Source organism: Mirounga angustirostris, unplaced genomic scaffold, assembly GCF_029215605.1.
Source record: "Mirounga angustirostris isolate CCGP_5_RB_7025 unplaced genomic scaffold, mMirAng1.0.hap1 SCAF_11, whole genome shotgun sequence".
Taxonomy (NCBI): Eukaryota; Metazoa; Chordata; class Mammalia; order Carnivora; family Phocidae; genus Mirounga; species Mirounga angustirostris.
In genome coordinates this window covers 57,018,995-57,035,964 of record NW_026991719.1, presented here as the reverse complement: position 1 = coordinate 57,035,964, position 16,970 = coordinate 57,018,995, and the positions used below count along the sequence as shown (strand labels likewise).

The window sequence follows — 16,970 nt, the reverse complement described above, 5'->3', positions numbered from 1 at the left end:
ACTAAAGGAATTTGCAAACACAAAACCAGCCCTCCAAGAAATCTTGAAAGGGGTCCTCTAAGCAAAGAGAGAGCCTAAAAGCAACATAGACCAGAAAGGAACAGAGACAATATACAGTAACAGTCACCTTACAGGCAATACAATGGCACTAAATTCCTATCTTTCAGTAGTTACCCTGAATGTAAATGGGCTAAATGCCCCAATCAAAAGACACAGGCTAATAGACTGGATTAAAAAACAAGACCCATCGATATGCTGTCTGCAAGAGACTCATTTTAGACCCAAAGACACCCCCAGATTGAAAGTGAGGGGGTGGAAAACCATTTACCATGCTAATGGACACCAAAAGAAAGCTGGGGTGGCAATCCTTATATCAGACAAATTAGATTTTAAATCAAAGACTGTAACAAGAGATGATGAAGGACACTATATCGTACTTAAAGGCTCTATCCAACAAGAAGATCTAACAATTGTAAATATCTATGCCCCTAACATGGGAGCAGCCAATTATATAAGGCAATTAATAACAAAAGCAAAGAAACACATCGACAACAATACAATAATAGTGGGGGACTTTAACACCCCCCTCACTGAAATGGACAGATCATCTAAGCAAAAGATCAACAAGGAAATAAAGACTTTAAATGACACACTGGACCAAATGGACCTCACAGGCATATTCAGAACATTGCATCCCAAAGCAACGGAATACACATTCTTCTCTACTGCCCATGGAACATTCTCCAGAATAGATCACATCCTAGGTCATAAATCAGGTCTCAACCGGTACCAAAAGATTGGGATCATTCCCTGCCTATTTTCAGACCACAATGCTTTGAAACTAGAACTCAATCACAAGAGGAAAGTCGGAAAGAACTTAAATACATGGAGGCTAAAGAGCATCCTACTGAAGAATGAATGGGTCAACCAAGAAGTTAAAGAAGAATTAAAAAAATTCATGGAAACCAATGAAAATGAAAACACAACTATTCAAAATCTTTGGGATGCAGCAAAGGCAGTCCTAAGAGGAAAGTATATAGCAATACAAGCCTTTCTCAAGAAACAAGAAAAGTCTCAAGTACACAACCTAACCCTACAGACCAATATCCCTGATGAATGTGGATGCAAAAATTCTCACCAAAATACTAGCCAATATGATCCAACAGTACATTAAAAGGATTATTCACCACGACCAAGTGGGATTTATCCCTGGGCTGCAAGGTTAGTTCAACATCCGCAAATCAATCAACGTGATACAATACATTAACAAAAGAAAGAACAAGAATCATATGATCCTCTCAATAGATGCAGAAAAAGCATTTGACAAAGTACAGCATCCTTTCTTGATCAAAACTCTTCAGAGTATAGGCATAGAGGGTACATACCTCAATATCATAAAAGCCATCTATGAAAAACCTACAGCAAATATCATTCTCAATGGGGAAAAACTGAGAGCTTTCCCCCTAAGGTCAGGAACACGGCAGGGATGTCCACTATCACCACTGCTATTCAACATAGTATTGGAAGTCCTAGCCACAGCAATCAGACAACAAAAAGAAATAAAAGGCATCCAAGTCGGCAAAGAAGAAGTCAAACTCTCACTCTTTGCAGATGATATGATACTTTATGTGGAAAACCCCAAAGACTCCACCCCAAAACTGCTAGAACTCATACAGGAATTCAGTAAAGTGGCAGGATATAAAGTCAATGCACAGAAGTCAGTGGCATTCCTATACACCAACAACAAGACAGAAGAAAGAGAAATTAAGGAGTCGATCCCATTTACAATTGCACCCAAAACCATAAGATACCTAGGAATAAATCTAACCAAAGAGACAAAGGATCTGTACTCAGAAAACTATAAGATACTCATGAAAGAAATTGAGGAAGACACAAAGAAATGGAAAAACGTTCCATGCTCATGGATTGGAAGAACAAATATTGTGAAGATGTCAATGCTACCTAGAGCAGTCTACACATTCAATGCAATCCCCATCAAAATACCATCCACTTTTTTCAAAGAAATGGAACAAATAATCCTAAAATTTGTATGGAACCAGAAAAGACCCCGAATAGCCAGAGGAATGTTGAAAAAGAAAAGCAAAGCTGGTGGCATCACAATTCCGGACTTCAAGCTCTATTACAAAGCTGTCATCATCAAGACAGTATGGTACTGGCACAAAAACAGGCACATTGATCCATGGAACAGAATAGAGAGCCCAGAAATGGACCCTCAACTCTATGGTCAACTAATCTTTGACAAAGCAGGAAAGAATGTCCAATGGAAAAAGTCTGTTCAACAAATGGTGTTGGGAAAATTGGATAGCCACATGCAGAAGAATGAAACTGGACCATTTCCTTACACCACACACAAAAATAGACTCCAAATGGTTGAAAGACCTCAATGTGAGACAGGAGTCCATCAAAATCCTAAAGGAGAACCCAGGGAGCAACCTCTTCGACCTCAGCCGCAGCAACTTCTTCCTAGAAACATTGCCAAAGGCAAGGGAAGCAAGGGCAAAAATGAACTATTGGGACTTCATCAAGATAAAAAGCTTTTGCAAAGCAAAGGAAACCATCAACAAAACCAAAAGACAACCGACAGAATGGGAGAAGATATTTGCAAATGACATATCAGATAAAGGACTGGTATCCAAAATCTATAAAGAACTCATCAAACTCAACACCCAAAGAACAAAGAATCCAATCAAGAAATGGGCAGAAGACATGAACAGACATTTTCCCAAAGAAGACATCCAAATGGCCAACAGACACATGAAAAAGTGCTCAATATCGCTCGGCATCAGGGAAATCCAAATCAAAACCTCAATGAGATACCACCTCACACCAGTCAGAATGGCTAAAATTAACAAGTCAGGAAACGACAGATGTTGGCGGGGATGCGGAGAAAGGGGAACCCTCCTACACTGTTGGTGGGAATGCAAGCTGGTGCAGCCACTCTGGAAAACAGTATGGATGTTCCTCAAAAAGTTGAAAATAGAGCAATTGCACTACTGGGTATTTACCCCAAAGATACAAATGTAGGGATCCGAAGGGGCACGTGCACCCCAGTGTTTATAGCAGCAATGTCCACAATAGCCAAACTATGGAAAGAGCCTAGATGTCCATCAACAGATGATAAGGAAGATGTGGTATATATATATACAATGGAATATTATGCAGCCATCAAAAAATGAAATCTTGCCATTTGCAATGACATGGATGGAACTAGAGGGTATTACACTTAGCAAAATAAGTCAATCAGAGAAAGATACGTATCATATGATCTCACTGATATGAGGATTTTGAGAAACAAGACAGAGGATCATAGGGGAAGGGAGGGAAAAATGAAACAAGATGAAACCAGAGAGGGAGATAAACCATAAGAGACTCTTAATCTTAGGAAACAAACGGGGTTGTTGGAATGGAGGGGGGTGGAAGGGGTGGGGTGGCTGGGTGATGGACATTGGGGAGGGTATGTACTATGGGAAGCACTGTGAATTGTGTAAGACTGATGAATCACAGACCTGTACCCCTGAAACAAATAATACATTATATGTTAATTTAAAAAAATTTTTTAAAAAGAAAATAGCTGCAGAAATCCTCAACAAAATATTAACAAGTTAAATTTAGTAAAATTTGAAAAGCATAAGAGACCATAACCAAGTGAGGTTTATCCTAGGTTCAACATTGTAGACTCAATTAATTTACCATATCAACAGATTAAGTGAAAAGATTGAACATCCATTTATAATTTAAAAAATACTCTGAGCAAACTAAGAATAGTAGGGAAGTTTCTAAACCTGATAAAGGGCATCTACAAAGATAAAACTACAGCTGATGACATACTTAATGACGAAAGACTGAATGCTTTCTCTCTATGGGTAGGAACAAGTCAAGGATATCTACACTCACTCCTGTTCAACATCATCCTAGAAGTCCTAGCCAGTGCAATGAGCCAAGCAAAAGAATGGAAAGAAGACATACAGTGAAAAAGAAGAAATAAAACCACATATATTTACAGATGACATGATTGTCTACATAGAAAATCCCCAAGAACCTAAGATTAATGGGTTTTTATTCAGTTTATTGTATGTGTGCTGTACCTCAAAATTTTTTTAGGAGTGCCTGGGTGGCTCAGTCGGTTAAGCAGCTGCCTTCAGCTCAGGTCATGATCTCAGGGTCCTGGGATCGAGCCCCGCATCGGGCTCCCTGCTCGGCGGGAAGCCTGCTTGCTTCTCCCTCTCCCTCTGCCTCTCCCCACAGCTTGTGCTCTCTTGCTTACTCTCTCTCTCTCTCTCAGATAAATAAAATCTTTAAAAAAGAAAGAAAAACTTTTTTAAAAATTCAGTCTAACCAGGATGAATGAAAACCATGTCACATCGTGTGGTATATGCCATCTAATACAAGTTTCTGCCCATGGTGATACCCAAGAAATATTGTTGACTGACTAAATGAAATAATTTGGAAATTCTCTTTTACTTTGCTTAAAATAAAACCAGTTAGTTTATATAGCACTGTATCTTTTGGTTAACACAGTCATTAAAGAGAGGCATATAAACATTGGATTTGGATCAGATAGTAGCAGCACTTTTTCAGGCTATTTAGGAACATCATGGCAATAATTTCAGGAAATGTAGGCAATGCTACTGAATGCATTATAGGGTGCTTAAAGTGTTGGTAAATTTATAATGTAGTTAATGATTTAAAATGTAAAAGTGTATTTAATGATTTAAATTTATAATGCATTTAATGATTTAAAATGTAAAAATGTATCTAATGATTTAAAAATGTAAAACATCTATATACAGACGCTAGGACAACCTTCAAATTGTAAATAGAATTAATTTTCCTCAACAGAAAAATCTCCCCAGAAGAGAGATTAGAATAGAATAATAAAATATAATCACAGAGAATGTTGCATTTTTGCCTCCCTCTTAGGGGACTTCTCAAGTGATCCATGTGAGACATTGCTTCTGCTGTATGAGTTTGAAGTTAAAGCCAAAATGAATGATCCGTTACTTGACAGCTTCCTGGAATCAGTGTGGGAACTGCCTCATTTGGAAAGTAAAACATTTGAAACAATCGCATGTAAGTGCTATATTTATGTTTTTGGAAGACTGTTACCCATTTAGATTGTACTACTTTTTATTCTTCTCTCTGTTCTTCATTTTTTACCCTCAGGTGGGATATAATGTTTCCTCATAGCACTTTGTTTCTCCTTCTCTAATGGTATCCTCAGATTGTCATGTATTATAATCATTAATGCATCTATCTTTTTTTTTATATGAGACTATAAGCTCCTTAGGGTCATGAAAAATAATTGCTTGTGTCTGGTGTACTTAGAAACCCGAGTAAAGTGCATTACTCATAATAGGTGTACCTATTCTAGGTGTGGAATTGAATTGTATAACTACACAATAGGGGGAGCTTGAACTTCGGAAAGTTAGTTTTACTCAGCTAGATAGAAATGACAGTCAGCTGCTTCACTGATCAAAGGTGATGCAATCTTAGCAACTTATTAAAGTGTACAAAGAACGTCAGGCACCTGGGTGGCTCAGTTGGTTGGGCGACTGCCTTCGGCTCAGGTCATGATCCTGGAGTTCCAGGATCGAGTCCCGCATCGGGCTACCTGCTCAGCGGGGAGTCTGCTTCTCCCTCTCCCGCTCCCCCCTCTTGTGCTCTTTCTCTCTCTCACTCTGTCTCTCAAATAAATAAATAAAATCTTAAAAAAAAAAAAAAAAGAATTAAAGTGTACAAAGAGGGGCACCTGGCTGGCTCAGTCAGTAGAACGCGTGACTCTTGATCTCGGGCTTGTAGGTTCAAGCCCCACGTTGGGTGTAGAGATTACTTAAAAATGAAATCTTTTTAAAAAATAAAGTGTACAAGGAAATGCTGGTAATATTTTTTTTAACACAATTGCCACTTTCAAATTTCTGGTTGGGCTATAAGTAAAAAGTATTTGGGGTCCCGGAACCTGCATGGGGATATGCTGCAGGAAATGGCCTAATTATTTTCCCTTTTTTCTCTCTTACCCTCCTCGGGAGCTGGTGTGTAGTTAATAAAGGTGTTAGGTAGCCCCAAGTGCACAAAGGTCACATTTGCCTTTCCTTATCTCACAAGGCAAAATTCCTAGAGACATGGAACAGGTGGTCTATACTTTATGGACATGTGATGGTGACCACTTCTTGTATAATGGATCTCCAGTTAAATGCATTTGGAAGTTTTAGGGTTTGTTATCTCTGACACTCACTCTCATGTCAAGTGTTTCCTGGTTTTAGTATCAGACCAGAACAGCATATTGTAGTATAAATCTGTTTTTGATTATTGCCCTTTTACTGATCTGCTTTTTGTTTCCACCTTTGTGTACCCCTCCTTGACTCTGGCTCATAAGATTATTGCTTTACGTGTATGACTATGTGCAGGGTCACAGAAACAGTAGGTTCTCTATTGATGTTTGCTGAAGAGAAGATGAGCCCAGTGACCCTACCATGTTACTCTGCCCAGAATCTATAAGCTGTCTCTGAAAGCCACCATGGACCCCTCATTTCATAAAATTCAGTTTTAGGTTTTTTTGTCTGTTGGTTGGTTTGTTTGTGTTAATCTGTTTCAGGCCAGTTTCATTAGAGAGAGCAAGTTGTAGCCTGGGATGAAAACTGATAGATAAGGTGCTCACAGCCTTTTTTCTTTCCTTCTTATAGCATTAGCAGTGGAAATGCCTGCACACTATCCTTCCATTGCTCTGAAAGCCTTGAAAAGGGCTTTATTGCTTTACAAAATGAAAGAATCCATTGACGTTTTGAAATACAGGTTAGTAAATCTAACTTAACACTGAAGCTAGGCTTTTTGATAGCCAAAAGAGCTATTGGTCAATGCCTCATAAGTCATCAGTCATACTCAGCTCGTCCAACTTAAAAGATAGATCAGGGCACTCCTATAACTCCTGAGCTAAAAAGCCCTCAAAACAACTCCATATTTAGAGTTGTATTATAGACCAAGAATTAATTAGCTATGTCAAAGAGTCTGAATTTCCCAAAAAAGGAAAAAAAGGGGCAAAGTTGCTTCTTTGTGTGAGACTATATATATATGATAAAATTTCTAAGTACCTTTCAGAGATTAATATAACAACCACCAATGTATCCACCACCCAAATTTAACAAATGTTAACATTTTGCAGTATTTGTCCCAGATGTTTTCTCTAAGCACCTTTCTTTAAGGACTAATAAGTGCTGTGCATCATAATACAAAATATTATTTACTAGAGATTTTATGTTTTCTATGCCTAGACATGGGGGAAATGATGTTGTGTGATTTTTCTATGGAAAACTTTATTACAGTCTTTCTTTTCTGAGACATGAGAGACAGTTCTCCTGGAATTATTCCTAGTTTAAATCCCAATTCCCTTGCCCATTTGGGGATGTAACGAGATGCTTTAAAGTGCCTATAGATTGAACCAGCTCATAAAATATAATAAACAGCTACAACTCCTTAGTGCAGGAAACTAAAAAAAGGTGAAAGACAACCATAGGCATAATAAAAAGAAGGATTGGTCAGCCCCTTTTATAGCTTCAAAAATCTGTCTTCTGAGGTTGGAGGCCAGATAAAAATGAGGGAAGAACAGAAGTGTTTTGAAGCTTGTAGTCTGGGATGAGATCCAGATTTTACTTGTCTTAGCCATGAAGCCAATGATTTATTTCCTTTTGGGATGAGTTTTCTCTTTTTGATTTCAGCAAATGTATGCACAACTTAATTAACCTCTTAGTGCCAGATGGGGTGCCAAGTACAGAACTCTGTCCCCTGGAAGAAGTTTGGGGTCATTTCGAAGATGCTCTGAGCATTATTATCCATACCGTAAGTCAACCAGTGATATTAAGCTGTTCTTTAAAATTAAAACTGTCTTCTGTGTTATAAATTACATAGAATAGTGCTTTCTGATGTGAGTTTTAGGGTAAATGAATTCATATTTCAGTATACTTACACACTATAAAATTTCCCTGGGTTTATGAAACGTAAAGAGTTAAAAGTAGAAAACTTCTGATACAAGTATACTATGGATTAAATGAAAATAGCAGTACCACCTGGAATTTTAAAACTTGGTAGAATTGTTACTTCCCCTGTGATGATACTAACCCTTTGAAAAACCTTATTGTTATTTCTTCCATTTCTCCAAGGCAGGTAATAGAGTAGAAGGAACACTGAGGACCTGTATATTTGTCCCTCCTCTGCTGATTTTTTTCTTTTCAGCACAGGTTTATTCAGTGATTTTTAAATTAGCTTTATTGAGGTGTAATTTACATACCATGAAATGTAGCCTTTGTGTGTGTACCATTTGGTGATTTTAGTAAGCTTATAGAGTTAATGCAGCTGTCACCATGATCCAGTTTTAGAATATTTCCATTACCCCAAAGTTTCCTCTCACCTATTTGCAGTCACTCCCTGTTCTCACTTAAGGCCCAGGCAACCACAGAGCTGCCTTCTATCTGTGTCAATTTTCTCTTTCTGGACACTTCATATGAATGAAACCATGCAGCGTCTGATCTCTTGTGTCTGGCTTCTTTCAATTTAACATAATATTTTTGAGGCTCATCCATGTAGCATGTATCAGTATTTTAATCCTTCCTATATTATTATATTCTACTTAATGGATATATCACATTTTCTTTACCCACTCACTAGTTGGTAGACATTTGAGATGGTTTTAGTTTTTAGCTATTATGAATAATACTGCAATGACATTTGTATACAACTCTTTGTGTGGACACATGTTTTCAGTTCTCTTGAATATATGAATTTCTGGGTCATTTGGTAACTTTATGTTTAACTTTCTGAGGAGCTACAATCTGTCTTCCAAAGTGGTTGCGCTGTTTTACATCCCTACCGGCGGGTGTATGAGGGTTCTAATTTCTCCACATCCTCATCGACACTGTTACTGTCTATCTCTTTCATTATAGCCATTTTAGTGAGTATGTAGTGGTAGCTCATTGTGGTTTTGACTTGTCATTATTTTCTTGATGGCTAATGGTGTTGATAATTTTTTTATGTGTTTATTGACCATTTATATGCCTTCTTTGGGAAAATGTCTCTTCGATTATTTTCCCATTTTAAAAATTGGGTTCTTATTGAGTTGTAAGATTTATTTATATATTCTAGGTACAAATCATTTATAGTATACAGTTTGTAACTGTTTTCTCCCAATCTCTGGCTTGTCTTTTCATTTTCTTAATGACATAACTTAAAAAGCAAAAGTTCTAAGTTTTGATGAAGTCTAATTTATCAATTTTTTCTTTTATTGTTCATGTTTTGGTCATGATAAGAAATCTTTGCCTATCTCAAATTTAGAAAGATTTTCTCCAGTGTTTTCTTGTAGCAGTTTTTATACTTTTATCTCTTACATATAGGTTTATGATCCATTTTTAATTGTTTTATTTATGGTGTAAGGTAGGGTCTCTTATTTGTTTGATTTTCCATATGGATATCCCTCCTGTGCTGTTTGACTTTGGTTTCCTCATTTGTAAAATGGAAATAATACCTGCTCTGACTCCCACACTGAGGTTTTAAGGATCAATTAAAATAATATGTGTTGTAAACTTTAACAGCTCATACACATGTAAGGCGGTATTGTTATTATAAGGGAGCTATAAAATGTTAAGGTTAAATGGCTTGCTTAAAGTCACACAGAAAGTCATTATTTGAGTCCATGTTAATAACTGAGGATCCTGACTCTGCTTTGGGCTCAGTTGCCTCTTCATGTAAAAATATGTGCAAACCACAGCAGATGGTGGAACAGTATAGCAGGGTGACAACCTGGAACAAACCAGCATCGACTTCAAAAACCTAGAATTCTCCTGGAGCTGTGTAATTATGGCCTGTGTGAATTTAAGTTTTAAAAAAATGTTAGCATTGAACATTTTGGATACATATTTTTTTTACTTTCTTTTGGGAAGAAGAGAAAATTCTATTTCTAAGCCATGAGCCTCATCTGGACCTTCAGATGTGTTTGCCATAGTAACTAATACAAACTAAAATTAAATTGTACTGTAAATCCAAATTGATCCATTTCCATAGTCTCTATATAAGGCCTAAACTTCTCTGAGCAATTTTTTTTTTTTTTGCCACTTTTATTCTGTCTGTTACTGTTCCATCTCCCTGGCTCTTGGGTTTCCTGCTAGAGAGCTCAGTGTTTGACAAGTCTTACATCCATTATTGCTCATCCCCTGAAACATGGTGGGATAGTTCACTTTCTTATGCAGAGATTAGTTTAATAATCCTGTTGGTTCCTTATATAATATATGTTGCTTTTTCCTGTTTGATTGAATGTGTTATGTATCTCCTTTGTTTTAAATGCTTGGGAGAAAATTCTGCCCTTGTTTGAGTTTTGTAATGACCAGTCACTCATTCATTATTTATTGAGCAGATAACCGTTACCAAGTGCCTCCATACTTTGGCAAAATGGCTGTTGCCCAAATATAAAACCTCTTGTCTCACAGTACCATGCTTTACATTTTACAAAGCATTCTTATATCCATTATTTCATATGATCCCTGCCCCCATCCCCAGCAATTCTGTGAAATAGAGAGTGCTGTATTACTATCCTTGACAAATCCTTACAAATGAGGAAATTCTTAAGTTTCAGAAAAGTCAAGTTACCCCGTTGGTAACTTGAGCATAGCTGCCTTCCAAAAAAGTCGAGTTACCAATTTGCCTAAATTCATATGGCTAATGAATGAGAGTCAGGACTAGAACTCAGGTCATCTGACCTCACTTCCAGGGCTTTTTCCACCAGAACACACATCTTCTTTACCTGCTCTTGCTAGGATTCAGTTCAAAGGAAAGGCTCAACTTGGTATTCAGAAGCTACTGCCAATGAAAAAGCAAGAAGGATGACTTACATGCTTAAACAGGCAAGCCTATATTTAGGTTCATATTCTAGATGATTTTTAAGAGAAAATGGATTGCTGTGATTTTTCTTAATTAAAATTTTATTTTGAAATAATTGTAGATTCACATGCAGTTGTAAGAAATAATACAAGAGATCTTATGTATGCTTTACCCAGTCTCCCCCATTGGTAACATCTTATATAAAACAATATCACAACCAGGATGTTGACATTATTACAGTCAAGACACAGAACTTTTCGGGGCTCCTGGGTGGGTCAGTCGTTAAGCATCTGCCTTCACTTCTGGTCATGATCCCTGGGATTGAGCCTGCTTCTCCCTCTCCCCCTCCCCCTGCGTGTGTTCCTTCTCTGTCTCTCTCTCTGTCAAATAGATAAATTAATTAAAAAAAAAAAAAAGACACAGAACTTTTCTATCACAAGGATACCTCATATCGCCCTTCTATAGTTCCCACCTACTTCTTTCCCACCCCAACCCCTCCTTAATACCTGGCAACCACTAACCTATCATCAGTTTCTGTAATTTTGTCATTTCCGTAATGACAGATCATACAGTACCTAATTTTTGAGATTGGCTTTTTTTCAGTGGGCAGAATTCTCTGGAGATTCATCAAGTTACAAGTTGTTGCATGTATCAGTACGTCACTGTTTTTTATTGCCAAATAGTATTCCATGGTATGGATGAACTGGTACCACGGTTCATTTAACCGTGAAGGTCACCTGTTGAAGGTCATCTGGGTTGTTTCTAGTTTGAGGCTATGACAGATAAAGCTGCTGTAAACATTTGTGTACAGGTTTTTGTGTGAACATGAGTCTCCGTTTCCCTGGGATAGTACCTAAGAAGGCAGCTGCTGGCTCGTACAGTAATTGCATGTTTAAATTTTACAGAAACTGCCAAACTGTTTTCCAGAGTGTCCGTAACATTTTACATTCTTGCCAGAAATGTGTGAATAATCCAGAACCTCCACACCCTTGTCAGTATTTGGTGTTGTCACTATTGTTTATTTTAGCCATTCTGATAGGTGTGTCACAATATCTTTTGTGGTTTTAATTTGCATTTCCCTAACAGCTAATGATGCTGACCAGCTTTTCATGTGCTTATTTGCGGTCTGCATATCCTCTCTGGTGAAATGTCTGTTCGTATCTTTTGTCCATTTTGTAGTTGGATTGTTTTGCTTGTTTACTGTTCAGTTTCAAGAGTTCTTTATAGTGTAGATACTAGTCAGATGCGTGACTTGAAAATATTTTCTTCCAGTTGCAGCTTGTCTTCTTGTCAGCTTAACAAGGCCTTTCACATAACAAAAGTTTTTTTTTAATTTGTCCATTTCATCAACTTCATCTCACTGATCCTACTTTTGGTGTCAAGTCCGTTGTAGACCTCCTTGCCTCGCTACATCCCAAAGATTTTTCCCCAGTTCCCTTGGGTTTTTTTAAGTTTTTATAGTTTTCTGTTTTACATTTAAGTTTATGATACATGTTAAGTTAATTTTTGTATGAGGTATGAGATTTAGGTTACAGTTCATTTTGCCTATCTATGCATGTCTATTGTTCTAGCACCATTTTCTTGACAAGGCTGTCTTTCCTCCATTAAATTGCTTTTGTGCTTTTGACAGAAATCAGTTGGGCATATTCATGTGAGTCTGTTGCTGGGTTCTCTGTTCTGTTCTGTATGTGTCTGTCCCTCTGCCAATATCACACAGTCCTGATTACTGTAACTATACAATAAGTCTTAAAATCAGGTAGTGATTCCACCCACTTTATTCTTTCGCAAAATTGTTTTGGATGTTCTGGTTCCTTTGCTTTTACATATTTATTTTAGAATAATCTTGTCTATGTCTACAAATATTTTTTCTGGGATTTTGATAGCAGTTGTGTTGAACAGTATTCATTTCCTAGGGCTGCCAAAACAGATGACCACAAACTGCTTATAACAGAAACTTCTCTCGCAGTTCTGGAAGCTAGAAGTCTGAAATCAAGGTGTCGGCAAGGCCACACTCTCTTTGAAGTCTCTAGGGGGAGGGTCCTTCCTTGTCTCTTCCTAGCTTCTAGTGGTTGCTGACAATGTTCGGCGTTCCGTGGCTTATGGATTCATCACTGCAATTTCTGTCTCTGTCATCACATGGAATTCTTCTTACGAGTCTCTTGTTTTTCTTCTGTCTTGTTATCAGGACACCAGCCATTATTGGGTTAAGGGTCCATCCTACTCCAGTATGATCTCAACTTAATTACATCTTCAATGACCCTGTTACCAAATATGGTCATATTCTGAGGTTCCAGGAAGAACATGAATTTTGAGGGACACTATCCAACCCAGTGCGATGTATATCAAGAATTGACATCTTTAGTTATATCTCAATCGAAAAAGAATTGACATCTTTATTATATTGAATCTTCCAATCCATGAACAGAGTATGTCTCTTTATTTAGTTTTCTTTATCTCTTTCATTAGCATTATGTACTTTTCAACATATAAGTCCTGTACATGTTTTGTTAGATTTATACCTAAGTATTTCAGTTTTTTTTGAGTGATTGTAAATGATGTCCATGTATTAATTTCTAATATAGTTGACTCTTGAACAACATGGGAGTTAGGGGTGCCAACCATCACACAGTCAAAAATCTATGTATAACTTTTAACTACTCAAAAACTTAACTATTAATAGCCTACTGTTGATGGGAAGACTTACCAATAACATAGTTAGTTAACACATATTTTCAATGTTATATGTATTATATACTGTATTCTTACAATAAAGGAAGCTAGAGAAACAAAAATGTTATTAAGAAAATCATAAGAAGGAGAAAACACATTTATAGTACTGTACTGAATGTATAAAGAAAATCTGTGTATAAGTGTACCTGCACAGTTCAAACCCATGCGTACAAGGGTCTACTGTATAAAGAAATACAGTAGATTTTTATGTGTTTGTCTTGAATCCTGCAACCTTGCTGAACATACTCATTTCTGGAATTTTGGGGGGAAAGTTTCCTTAGGATTTTCTATGTAAACAATCATGTCCTCTGCAAATAGGGACAGGTGTTTTTTTGTTGTTGATTTGTTGTTTGTTTTGTTTTAGGGTCTTTCTCTTCTTTTTTTTTTTAAAGATTTTATTTATTTATTTATTTGAGAGAGAGAGAGAGTGAGAGAGAGCATGAGAGGGGAGAGGGTCAGAGGGAGAAGCAGACTCCCCACTGAGCGGGGAGCCCGATGTGGGACTCGATCCTGGGACTCCAGGATCACGACCTGAGCTGAAGGCAGTTGCTTAACTAACTGAGCCACCCAGGCGCCCTCTCTTCTTTTTTATTGAAGTATAATTAACATACAGTGTTATATTTGTTGGTGTACAGTATAACAGTTCATTAATTCTATGCATTACTCAGTGCTCATCAAGATAAACGTACTCTTAATCCCCCTTCTCAAATACAGACAGTTTTATTTCTTCTTTTCCACTATATATGCCTTCTCTTTCCTTTTCTTGCCTTATTGTACTGACTAGAACTTTCAGCACTATGTTAAGAGTGGTGAGAGTGGGTATTCTTGCCTTGTTCACTATCAGGGGGAAAACATTCAGTCTTTCACCATTAAGTATAATGTTAGCTGTAGGTTTTTGTAGAGGCTCTTTATCAAGTTGAAGAAGCTCCCTAACCCCATTTTTTTTTTCCCTGAATCTATCATGAATGAGTGTTGAATTTTGTCACATGCTTTTCCTGCATCAGTTGGTATAATCATGTGACTTTTCTTCTGTATAATATAGTGAATTACATTGACCAATTTTAAATGTTGAACCAGCCTTGCATCCTTGGAATAAACCCCACATGATCATGGTGTATAATTCTTTTTATATATTGATTAATTCTCTTTGCTAGTGTTTTTGTTAAAGATCTTTCATCTATATTCATGAGAGATATTGGCCTCTAGTTTTCTTTTTGTATACTGTCTTGGTCTGCTTTTGGTATCAGGGTCATACTAACGTTTTATAAAATGAATTGGGGTATGTTCCCTTCTCTTCCATATTTTTGGAAAAGATTGTATAGATTTTATGTTAATAATTTTCTGAATGTTGGGGCGCCTGGGTGGCTCCGTTGGTTAAGCGACTGCCTTCGGCTCAGGTCATGATCCTGGAGTCCCGGGATCGAGTCCCGTATCGGGCTCCCTGTTTGGCAGGGAGTCTGCTTCTCCCTCTGACCCTCCTCCCTCTCGTGCTCTCTGTCTCTCATTCTCTCTCTCTCAAATAAATAAATAAAATCTTTAAAAATAATAATAATAATTTTCTGAATGTTTGATAGAATTCTCCAGTGAAACTATCTGGGCCTGGATATTTTTTTCAAGTGTTGTTAAATTACAAATTTACTTTTCTTAATAGTTACAGAGCTGTTCAAATTATCTGTTTTCTGTTGGGTGAGTTGTGGTCAGTTGTGGTTTTCAGTGAAGTGACCCATGTCATCTAAGTTGTCAAATTTTTGTGTATAGAGTTCTTTGTATTATTCCCTTATTATTCTTTTGATGTGTGCAGGTTCTATAGTGATATTCACTATATTTCATTACTGATATTGATAATTTGTCTTCCTTTTTTTCTCTGTCATTCTTGCTAGAAGTTAGTAAATTTTATCCATCTTCTCAAAGAACCAGCTCCTCCAATGATTTTTCTCTGTTGTCTTTGTATTTTCAGTCTTGTTGATTTCTGCTGTAATCTTTATTATTTACTTTGTTTTGCTTACTTTGCACTTAGTTTGCTCTTTTTCTAGGCCCCTGAGATGGGAGCTTAGATTATTAATTTTATAATTTTTCTCATTTTCTAATGTATGCATTTTAGGGCTGTAAACTTCCCTGTCAGTGCTGCTTTACCTGTGCCTACAAATTTTGCTATGTTGTATTTTCACTTTCAGTTATTTCATTGTATTATTTATTTCTCTCAAGACTTCCTCTTCGACTCATGAATCACTTAGAAGTGTGTTGTTTAATTTCTGAGTGTTTACAGATTTTCCTTTTATCTTTCTGTTACTGAATTCTAGTATTATTCAGTTGTGGTCAGAAAACACAGCTTGTATGATTTCAGTTATTTAAATTTTTTGAGATTTATTTATGGACTAGGATATGATCTATCTTACTATATATTCCACAGGAACTTTGAAAAGAATTGTAACCTGTTCTTGTTAAGGAGGATTGTTCCATAAATGTTGATTAGCTCCCACTGGGTGATGGTGTTCCAAGTTCTTATATATCTTTGCTGATTTTCAGGCTAGTTGTTCTGTTAGTGTTTGAGCAGGCATGTTGAAGTCTCCAACTATAACTGGAATTATTTGGCTCTCCTTTCACTCCTATTGGTTTTTCCTTCATGTATTTTGTGACTGTGTTGTTGGATTCATACACATTTATGATTGCTATATCTTCTTTGTAGAGTAACCTTTTTATCAGTATATATTGTCTTTCTGTTTATCTGGTGATTTTCTTTGCTCTCAAGTCTACAATCACTAATATTAATTTGCCACTCCTGCTATCTTTTGATTAATGTTTACATGATATACCTGTTTGCATCTTTTTACTTTCATCCTGCCTATAATTGTATATTTGAAGTCAATTTCTTGTAGACAGCATATAGACAGCCCATTTTTAGTCCACTTTACTAATGTGTCTTTTAATCAGTTTATTTATTTATTTATTTATTTATTTATTTTTAAGATTTTATTTATTTGAGAGAGAGAGAGACAGCGAGAGAGGGAACACAAGCAGCAGGGGGAGTGGGAGAGGGAGAAGTAAGCTTCCCGCAGAGTAGGGACCCCGATGCGGGGCTCGATCCCAACCTGAGCCGAAGGCAGACGCTTAACGACTGAGCCACCCAGGCGCCCCTTAAGCAGTATATTTAGATCACTAATCCGTTAGAGAGTAAATCTGCCACTTCATTTTTTTGTTCTTTGGTTTGTTTGTTTTGCTCTCTGTTTTTCATTTCTTTTTTCTCTTTCCTGCCTTCCTGTGGATTACTTGAACATTTTTTAGAATTCCATTTTGCTTCATCTGTAATGTTATTAACTGTATTTCTTTGTGTAGCTTTTTTTTTTTTAGTGGTTGCTTTAGAT

At 36.9% G+C, this 16,970-nt stretch overlaps 1 protein-coding gene across 2 annotated transcripts in view; it reads left to right on the top strand.

Annotated features, from left to right (window-relative positions):
* Positions 1 to 16,970, top strand: part of TEX11 (testis expressed 11) — a 317,684-nt gene that overhangs the window by 283,439 nt on the left and 17,275 nt on the right. For both annotated transcript variants that reach the window (XM_064574208.1, XM_045879303.3), the window contains 3 exons: positions 4,942 to 5,091; positions 6,702 to 6,810; positions 7,731 to 7,851. In XM_064574208.1, the coding sequence (XP_064430278.1) occupies positions 4,942 to 5,091; positions 6,702 to 6,810; positions 7,731 to 7,851 (380 nt within the window). The remainder of the gene's footprint in view (positions 1 to 4,941; positions 5,092 to 6,701; positions 6,811 to 7,730; positions 7,852 to 16,970) is intronic.